Source organism: Echiichthys vipera (genome assembly GCF_963691815.1).
Source record: "Echiichthys vipera genome assembly, chromosome: 17".
NCBI classification, from domain to species: Eukaryota; Metazoa; Chordata; class Actinopteri; order Perciformes; family Trachinidae; genus Echiichthys; species Echiichthys vipera.
Window position 1 is genome coordinate 1,207,075 of NC_139842.1, and position 10,599 is coordinate 1,217,673.

A 10,599-nucleotide genomic window follows, 5' to 3' on the forward strand; every position below is an offset into this window, starting at 1 on the left:
TGTGTTGTGTGTGTGTGTGGTGGCACTGGAGGCGGCGTGCTGCTCCTCCAGCACTGATTACAGGACGCACTTCAGAGTGACATCATGGAGGTGAAGCTGCTCGTTTGTGTCCTGCTGCTGGTTCCCACAGGTGAGTGTCTCCGCGCTCACACTCTGTGTTTACGATGAAGGGGAAACGTTAACACACTGTTTTATTCACCTGGAATTATCGTTATTTTACAAACTCACACTTTATATTGAATCTGGAGGAGTTTCCCTCTGCGACAGCTTCTGATGGGACACGCTGTTTTAGAACAAACGGGTTTAAACTCCACAGAAGTGACTTTTATTCACGGGCTCAGAGAGGAGCATTAAACGTGCCCACAGGTGAAAGCAGCCGAGACGCAGTTTCATTAACGACGGCTTTTACAAAAATGTTTGAGTCAACATGAAAATCCTGAAAAGCCAGTTTGACTCGGAGCGTGTTGACTGTTCACACCGGCGCCGCCGACGAGCTTCGCTTCTAATTTGGTAAAGAAATGAAGCCGTGACAGTTCGACGTGTGTGAAACCCGACAACAGAGACTCAGTGTGAAAGTTCAGCAGCTTTAAAACAGAAGAACGAGACAATAAAGGAATAAAATCACGTTACTTTCGTTCACGTGGACTCGTTTATGTGAAACTCACGGTTAAAGGTGAAGACGACAGAAGCAAAGCAATTTAAATGAAATTTGCATCAAATCAAAACTGTCCAGGTGTGATTTGAATAATAAAAATAACAATAATAAAAATACTACGTCAGATTTTACAGATGCCAAAAGATGATGTGAAACTCAGAAGAGCAGGAAACTGAATTTAAAAAAGCAAATAATGAAATAAAATCAAATTAAAACTGTTAAGATGTTTTTTGAATAATAATAAAAATAATACAAATACTAAATCAGATTTTAAAGTTGCCAAAACACACTTTCACAAAAGCAACTTATTAAAAATAAACATTTAAATGGTTTAAAATAATGTAATACCCTAAATATTGCATCAGGCAGAAGAGCAGGAAACGGAAGTCAATTATTATTTTTTAAAGCAAAATAATTAAATTAAATAAATTCAAACTGACAGGATGTGATTTGAATAATAATAATAATAAATAATAATAATAAAAACTACTACTTCAGATTTTACAGATGCCAAAAGATGATGTGATACTACTGAATTTAAAAAAGCAAATAATTAAATAAAATCAAATTAAAACTGTTTAGATGTTATTTGAATAATAATAAAAATAATAAAAATATGACTTACTTATGTTAAAGTTGCTAAAACACACTTTCACAAAAGCAACGTATTAAAAAAATGTATTTAAATGGTATAAAATAATTAATACTCAGGGCAGAAGAGCAGGAAACGGAAGTCAATTATTATTTTTAAAAAAGCAAATAATTAAATTAAATCAAATTAAAACTGTTAAGATGTTTTTTAAATAATAATAAAAATAATAATTAAACTGATACAGATTTTAAAGTTGACTAAACACACTTTCCATAAAGCAACGTATTAAAACAATAATCATTTAAATGGTATAAATAATTAATACTCAGGGCAGAAGAGCAGGAAACTGTTAAATAATAATTTACTAAAATAATAAACTGTGTATTTATTTATTTAAAAGGTATTTTTCTAATTTATGGATTCTTTTTTAAAATTAATAAATTAATAAAAGTTTTTTAAAACTTATTTATTTCCTGTGTTTTATTTTAACTTTTCACTTATTTGTTGATTAAATTAATTTGTGGAAATAAACAGAAGAAAATAAACAAAATACATTAAAAAGAAGAAGAAATTCAAATAAAAATAATGTAAAATTATGACTTTATTCATTTTATTTTTTAAAGTTTTTTAAAATGGATTCATTTTTTTTAAATATTAAAAGCTTTTTAAAATGTATTTATTTCATTTGTTATTTTTTAAAACCTTTTTTTAATCTGGAAAATGTTTCATTGAGATTAAAAACATCTTTTACAGAAGATTAAATATATAAATAAACCAAAGAAAAGAAACAAAATACATTAAAACGATTAATAAATACAAATAAAATGAACAGAAATAATGTAAAATTATGACTTTATTCATTTTATTTTTTATAGTTTTTTAAAATGTATTTTTCTGAATTCATGGATTCATTTTTTTGATTAATAAAAGTTTTTTAAATGTATTTATTTTTTAAATATTCTTCTTTTAAATCAGGAAAATGTCTCATGGAGATTAAAAATATATATATATATAATTTAATTTTCACTTATTTGTTGATTAAATAAATTAGTGTGAAATAAACAGAAGAAAAGAAACAAAATACATTAAAAAGAAGAATAAATTTGAATATAAATGAATATAAATAATAGTTAATAGTTGCTTTTGGCAGCGTTCGTCCTCCGTACGTGAGCGCAGCACACGAGTGAAACAGAGATTAAACATCGTTTTCTGTGATAATCTGAGTTTAAACGCATGAAGACGCCGGATTAAGGAAATAAAATCTCTTTATGTCACTTCGACCTCGTGACTGACGGGTTCGGCCACCTCGCCCTGCAGCCGTCACCGTGACGACGGCAGTCAATCACAGAGAAACACAACCAGTCTGTTGTGTTTCTGTGTGTTTCTGTTGTGTTTGTGTGTGTGTGTCTGTGTGTGTGTCTGTTTGTTTGTGTGTCTCTGTTGTGTGTGTGTGTGTGTGTGTCTCTGTTGTGTTTGTGTGTGTGTGTGTATGAGTGTGTCTCTGTTGTGTTTGTGTGTGTATGAGTGTGTCTCTGTTGTGTTTGTGTGTGTGTGTGTATGAGTGTGTCTCTGTTGTGTGTGTGTGTGTGTGTGTCTCTGTTGTGTTTGTGTGTGTGTGTTTGTGTCTCTGTGTGTGTGTGTGTGTGTTTGTGTGTTTCTGTTGTGTGTGTGTGTGTGTCTCTGTTGTGTGTGTGTGTGTGTGTGTGTGTGTCTCTGTTGTGTGTGTGTGTGTTTGTGTGTGTGTGTGTGTGTGTGTGTGTGTGTGTGTGTCTCTGTTGTGTGTGTGTGTGTGTGTGTGTCTCTGTTGTGTGTGTGTGTGTGTGTTTGTGTGTGTGTGTGTGTGTGTGTGTGTGTGTGTGTGTGTGTGTGTGTGTGTGTGTGTGTGTGTGTGTGTGTGTGTGTTGTGTTGCTGCAGACACTGGAACGTTAACATGATGAATGACAAAGGCAGAGCTGAACTTTGCTGCAGGTCACTCACCGTGTGTCTCTGTGTGTGTGTGTGTGTGTGTGTGTGTGTGTGTCTGTGTGTCTCTGTGTGTGTGTGTGTGTGTGTGTGTGTCTGTTGTGTTGCTGCAGGTCACTCACCGTGTTTCTCTGTCTCCCTCAGGAAGCGACGCACAGTCAGACGGTGAGTTCTCGTCTCAGCGGCCGATGGAATCGAACCTGCGGGACAAAGAAATAACATTGAACCAATGTGCCACGAAATGAACCAAAAGCATATTTCTCTTGCTGGTTTATTTGTTTAAAGTGTAAAATCCTCCTCCAGGCTCTTTGTCGTCACTTTAACCCTCAGTAACCATGGAGACAGTTTCTATTAAGGTAGAAATCCAGGAGAGATGCTAACAGTCGGACGTGGCTAACAGTGGTTAGCTCGGGGCAGCACGGTGAAGGCATTCAAAGGTCTTTTTTAACCACTAATGCTGCTGAAAATAACAGCAAACCTCTGCAGCAGCATGAGAAGAGTCCACACACACACACACAAACACACACACATACACATGAGAAGAGTCCCTACACACACAACAAAGCAGCATCAGCGTAGTTAGTGAAGCCAGAGTTTATTAAAGAGTGTTTTAAAGACTTACCTACTGGCCCCTGTACCAGCTCCTCTCATAGTAAAGTCCATTACAGTGGAAGGAGCCCATTGGTGCTTTGTTGTGTGTGTAGGGACTCTTCTCATGCTGCTGCAGAGGTTTGCTGTTATTTTCAGCAGCATTAGTGGTTAAAAAAGACCTTTGAATGCCTTCACCGTGCTGCCCCGAGCTAACCACTGTTAGCCACGTCCGGCTGTTAGCATCTCTCCTGGATTTCTACCTTAATAAAAACTGTCTCCATGGTTACTGATGATTAAAGTGCAGACAAAGAGCCTGGTGCTACACTTTAAGACGTCTTCATGGGACGTCAGCTCCTGAAAAGTCATTTTGCATCTTTTTGTGGTGGTTTTGCATCTTTTTTTGTCATTTTGCATCTTTTTGTGGTGGTTTTGCATCTTTTTTTGTCATTTTGCATCTTTTTGTGGTGGTTTTGCATCTTTTTTTGTCATTTTGCATCTTTTTGTGGTGGTTTTGCATCTATTTTTAGTCATTTTGCATCTTTTTGTGCTTGTGTAAGTGTTTTAAATGTGCACTTCAGCAGCACAGACACAAACATTTGGCATGAACTCTGTTTTGTCCGCTGCAGTTTGTGGCACGGCGCCGCTCAACAACAGGATCGTGGGCGGAGAGGACGCCGCCGCGGGGACGTGGCCCTGGCAGGTCAGTCTGCACCGCTCCGCACACTTCTGCGGAGGCTCGCTCATCAACAACCAGTGGGTGCTGACCGCCGCTCACTGCTTCTCCAGGTGAGACACTGACGCAGCACCTCACCTGTGACACTGACGCAGCACCTCACCTGTGACACTGACGCAGCACCTCACCTGTGACACACTGACGCAGCACCTCACCTGTGACACACTGACGCAGCACCTCACCTATGACACACTGACGCAGCACCTCACCTGTGACACTGACGCAGCACCTCACCTGTGACACTGACGCAGCACCTCACCTGTGACACACTGACGCAGCACCTCACCTGTGACGCACTGACGCAGCACCTCACCTGTGACACACTGACGCAGCACCTCACCTGTGACACTGACGCAGCACCTCACCTGTGACACACTGACGCAGCACCTCATCTGTGACACTGACGCAGCACCTCACCTGTGACACACTGACGCAGCACCTCACCTGTGACACTGACGCAGCACCTCACCTGTGACACTGACGCAGCACCTCACCTGTGACACACTGACGCAGCACCTCACCTGTGACACTGACGCAGCACCTCACCTGTGACACACTGACGCAGCACCTCACCTGTGACACACTGACGCAGCACCTCACCTGTGACACTGACGCAGCATCTCACCTGTGACACTGACGCAGCACCTCTCCTGTGACACACTGACGCAGCACCTCACCTGTGACACTGACGCAGCACCTCACCTGTGTTTTCCAGCTCCAGCACGTTTGGTTTCCGCGTTTATCTCGGACGGGAAACGCAACAGTCCATAAACACCCACGAGGTGTTGCGGACGCTGTCAGAGGTCATCAGACACCCGAACTACGACGAGGACACCAACGACAACGACATCGCCCTGTTGAAGCTGTCGTCACCCGTCGATTTCAACGACTACATCCGACCTGTGTGTCTGGCGGCCGACGGCAGCACGTTCGAGGCCGGGACGTCCTGCTGGGTCACCGGCTGGGGAACCGTCAACAGCGACGGGAGTGAGTTTATTATTTTTAAACGCATTATTGTGATGAGTGTGTATGCACTGAATATGTATTGTCATATTTTGCATCTTTTTGTGGTGGTTTTGCATCTATTTTTAGTCATTTTGCATCTTTTTGTGGTGGTTTTGCATCTATTTTTAGTCATTTTGCATCTTTTTGTGGTGGTTTTGCATCTATTTTTAGTCATTTTGCATCTTTTTGTGGTGGTTTTGCATCTATTTTTAGTCATTTTGCATCTTTTTGGGCTGGTTTTGCATGTATTTTTAGTCATTTTGCATCTTTTTGTGGTGGTTTTGCATCTATTTTTAGTCATTTTGCATCTTTTTGTGGTGGTTTTGCATCTATTTTTAGTCATTTTGCATCTTTTTGGGCTGGTTTTGCATCTATTTTTAGTCATTTTGCATCTTTTTGTGGTGGTTTTGCATCTATTTTTAGTCATTTTGCATCTTTTTGTGGTGGTTTTGCATCTATTTTTAGTCATTTTGCATCTTTTTGGGCTGGTTTTGCATCTATTTTTAGTCATTTTGCATCTTTTTGTGGTGGTTTTGCATCTATTTTTAGTCATTTTGCATCTTTTTGTGGTGGTTTTGCATCTATTTTTAGTCATTTTGCATCTTTTTGGGCTGGTTTTGCATCTATTTTTAGTCATTTTGCATCTTTTTGTGGTGGTTTTGCATCTATTTTTAGTCATTTTGCATCTTTTTGGAGAAAAAGCCACTAAACTTTACTTTGAGTATTTCCACTGCTCTTTAAAACCTGACACTTCACGTTTGACTGTCGTGTTTTAGTTATTTTAAACAAACGTGTCACTTGTAACAGAGTATAATTATATATTATATCGTATTTGCACACGTGCGTCTCAACTGTGACTCAACAGAAACTGATGAATGGGACTTTCACGGCTCCTCCAAACCTGTTCAGGCCACGCCCCCAGCCCGTGATGTCACAGCAGGTGTTTCCATCACCTGAGTCGTTGCACAAGGCGCAGAGTTTCAAAATAGCTTTGAGGAAAAACTCCAAAGCGTTGAGTCATCCCGTGCGTCACGTTACAGAGGAAGTACCTCAGCGATTTACAGCTGGAGTTGTGTTTTAGTTACTAAATCATTTAATTACAGAGCGTTTTTGAGGCGATCGAACTGAATCTCTGAGATTAAACTTGTAAATTTACCGGAAAAAAAACTCTCAAATTTGTTTGGGACTATTTTCTGGTGCCGTGTTCTTTCGTGTCATCTTCAGCCTCTGATCCGGGGTCGGGTCTCGGGGGCAGCAGCTCCAGCAGGGGACCCCAAACTTCCCTTCCCCGGGCCACATTAACCAGCTCTAACTGGGGGATCCTGATGGTGATCAGCTGACAGCTCTGCCCCTCTCTTCACCCGAGTGTCCAAAACATCCGGCCTCAGATCAGATGAGACCATCACAGACTGGATCCTGGACCTTTGGCCTAGTGTGCTCTGGAACCAGGTCCACTTCTGAGCCTCCTTCTGTTCCAACATGGTGTTTGTTAAAGAGGATCCAGGACCAGCACACAAGTCTAACACCAGACGCTGGGGTTTAGATCAGGGAGGCCGTTCCTCCCAATCAGCCTCTCCAGGTGTCTCCATCGTTGCCCACGTGGGCGTTGAAGTCTCCCAGCAGGACTCTGGAGTCCCCTACTGGAGCCCCATGCAGGACTCCATTCAGGGTCTCCAAGAAGGCCCCAGACTCTGAACTGCTGTTCGGTTGTTTTGTGTGTGTGTGTGTGTGTGTGTGTGTGTGTGTGTAACGTTTATACCTCTTGTGTGGTTCCTCAGCGACCCTCCCGTTCCCTCAGACGCTGCAGGAAGTGAACGTCCCCGTCGTGTCCAACGCTCAGTGCAGCCTCTCCTACAGCATCATCACCGGGAACATGATGTGTGCCGGTCTGGACGAGGGAGGCAAGGACTCGTGTCAGGTGAGTCCACCTCAGAGACAGAAGGACTCCTGTCAGGTGGGTCCACCTTAGAGACAGAAGGACTCCTGTCAGGTGAGTCCACCTTAGAGACAGAAGGACTCCTGTCAGGTGAGTCCACCTTAGAGACAGAGGGACTCCTGTCAGGTGAGTCCACCTTAGAGACAGAAGGACTCCTGTCAGGTGAGTCCACTTTAGAGACAGAAGGACTCCTGTCAGGTGGGTCCACCTTAGAGACAGAAGGACTCCTGTCAGGTGGGTCCACCTTAGAGACAGAAGGACTCCTGTCAGGTGAGTCCACCTTAGAGACAGAGGGACTCCTGTCAGGTGGGTCCACCTTAGAGACAGAAGGACTCCTGTCAGGTGAGTCCACCTTAGAGACAGAAGGACTCCTGTCAGGTGAGTCCACCTTAGAGACAGAAGGACTCCTGTCAGGTGGGTCCACCTTAGAGACAGAAGGACTCCTGTCAGGTGAGTCCACCTTAGAGACAGAAGGACTCCTGTCAGGTGAGTCCACCTTAGAGACAGAAGGACTCCTGTCAGGTGGGTCCACCTTAGAGACAGAAGGACTCCTGTCAGGTGAGGTGCGGTGCTGATGAGACGTGTCTGACCTGCAGGGCGACTCCGGAGGCCCGTTGGTGGTGAAGAACGCCACCCGCTGGGTCCAGGCCGGGGTGGTGAGCTTCGGACGGGGCTGCGCTGAACCGAACTTCCCCGGAGTCTACGCCCGAGTGTCCCGGTACCACTCCTGGATCAACAGCCAGGTCACCGGCAACCCGCCGGGCTTCGTGTCCAGCGACGGCTCCACGTCCGGGACGTCCGGGACGGCTCGCCTGGTGTCCTTCACCGTGCCGCTGCTGCTCATCGTCTTACCGCTGCTCTTCTCGCTCTTCGTGCTCTCGTAGGACGAACGACGACGACACCCGACGACGTCCGACGCCGGGCGACGACCAACGCCGCACGCTCGCCTCTGAGATTCTGTAAAGCGAGAAAAACACAAACGTCACATGAGAAAATCCTGAATTTACAAAAAAAACTCAAATTAAGGAGAAAAAAGTCTAAAATTTAGAAAAAAAAATCCACAAATTTACAAAAAATAAATAAATTAATGAAGAAAAAATCTAAAATTTACAAGAAAAATCCCAAATTTACAAACAAAATCTAATTATTGAAGAAAAAAATCCCAAAATTTTAAAAGAAACCCTCAAATGTACGAGAAAAAAATCACAAATTGGCAAAAAACAACCTGAAATTTACAAGAAAAACAACAGTTTATAAAATAAACTTAAAATAATGAAGAAAAAATTCCCATATTTACAATTTTTTTTTTTAATTTACAGGAAAAAAATCCCAAATTTACAAAAAAGCCTCAAATGTTTGAGAAAGACGAAGAAAAAAATCTAAAATTCATAAGAAATGAAATCCGGAGCGTCTCGCCGCGGCTTCGTCTGCAGCGACGTGTCGACGTCTTTATCGTAATAAACTCATAAAACAATAATTAATATAATTAATATTCATATGTTCTGGATTTAGTCTTTTAAACGTTAGAAAGTCGTGAAAAACATTAAAAAGCAAAATTTCCTCATAAAGATTTATTCAAATAAATTCAGATTTATTTTGTTTCTCATCAAATGAAACAAAGGAAAGAAACAAATCTTCACATTAGAAACATTTTATTTATATAAATATCAAAAATGAGTGAAATCGAAGATCAAAGTCGTTACTGAGACATTTTCTTCTCGTCCATAAATAATAATTAATTCATATTTTAACATTTAATGAAGTTGAATCGATCACTCGGGGCCGTGAAGGAGAAACATTCATCTGTTTTTATTATAATCACATTTTATTTTAATATAAAAACATATTTAATCAATAATAACTTTATTAAAATGATGAATTATGTAAATATGAAATTAAACAGATCTCCTGACTCTGTGTTTTTATGATGAATTAAACATAAACAAGTTCAAACTAAGAATTTAAAATATTTTAATTAATTAAAGAAAAAGTGAAAAATGTTTGGAAATGAAAGAAATTACATTTAAAAGTTTATTATTATTAAAAATCATCGTTTCCTTTTATTGTAAATTGAAAAATTGTTTCATCATTTAAAGACAAAGTGAAGAAATCTTTAATTATGAACGTGATTATTTATTTAAAGTGATTTAAAGAGTTTAAAAAAGGGAAAAAGTTTATTATTAAAGACGTTAAAATGATCAGATTTAGCCTGAAAATGAAGGAATTAATCTTTATATTAATATAAATCTAATAAATGTAACACTGTGTTTAATTATGTTTGATTTGCACAAATATTTAAATTTTAAATATTAAATAAACTCTGGTTGTTGGAATGAATGAACGAAGTTGTGCAATAATAATAAAGAGATTTGTGTTTATGACTTTATTCATTATTAATTTGTGTATTAGCTCATTAATCAGATTTTTATTCATAAATGTTTTAATGTCTTTATTATTATTATTAATTATTATTCTTGTTACTGTGATTTTCTTTGAAGCATAGCATAAAAAAATCATCATTATTATAATTATAAATATTAATAAATCATTTTCTATTTTACTCTAATATCAGAAACAGCTGCTGCAGATTAATATTATTAATATTATATTAATTTAATATTAATAATATTACGACGTAAAAACACGTTTTACAGCAAATGTGCAAATCTGTCGACTGTGTTTTTAATAAAGTTTGTTTCTTAATCTTTGTTTTCATTTGTTTTCATATTTTATATGAATTAAAGAGAAATATTGAACTTTAAACTGCTCTAGTTATGAATTCAAATGCTGATTTCATCTTCATGTTAAATATAAATATAAATAATAATATTCTAATAATATTACAAGAAGAAGACAGAAATCAATGATCAGGGGACATTTTTCATAATTTAAGAACATTTTACTTTTAAGTTTTGTGTCTAAAACTTCAACTTTCACGTGTTTTTCTAGTGACACCGAATTATTAAAATTATAATATTAATAATTATAAATAATAATAAGAGTAAACAGGTGAAATGTACAAAAAATAGAAATAAAAGAAATAAATGTGGAAATATAAAGACAAATAAAGTATATTATTACTCATATATTTATTGTATATAAATTATTTATTATTAGTTAGTAT

The 10,599-nt window shown here is 38.9% G+C and overlaps 1 protein-coding gene across 1 annotated transcript; it reads left to right on the forward strand.

The window, feature by feature from the left end:
* The first annotated feature begins 27 nt into the window (after nucleotides 1–27).
* LOC310959409 (trypsin-like) lies at nucleotides 28–10,143 on the forward strand. The gene is made up of 6 exons (XM_083930740.1): nucleotides 28–130; nucleotides 3,355–3,375; nucleotides 4,428–4,587; nucleotides 5,250–5,521; nucleotides 7,318–7,457; nucleotides 8,072–10,143. The coding sequence occupies exons 1-6, from the start codon at nucleotides 85–87 to the stop codon at nucleotides 8,357–8,359; spliced, it is 927 nt and encodes a 308-aa protein (XP_083786866.1). The 5' UTR covers nucleotides 28–84; the 3' UTR covers nucleotides 8,360–10,143.
* Nucleotides 10,144–10,599: the final 456 nt, after the last annotated feature.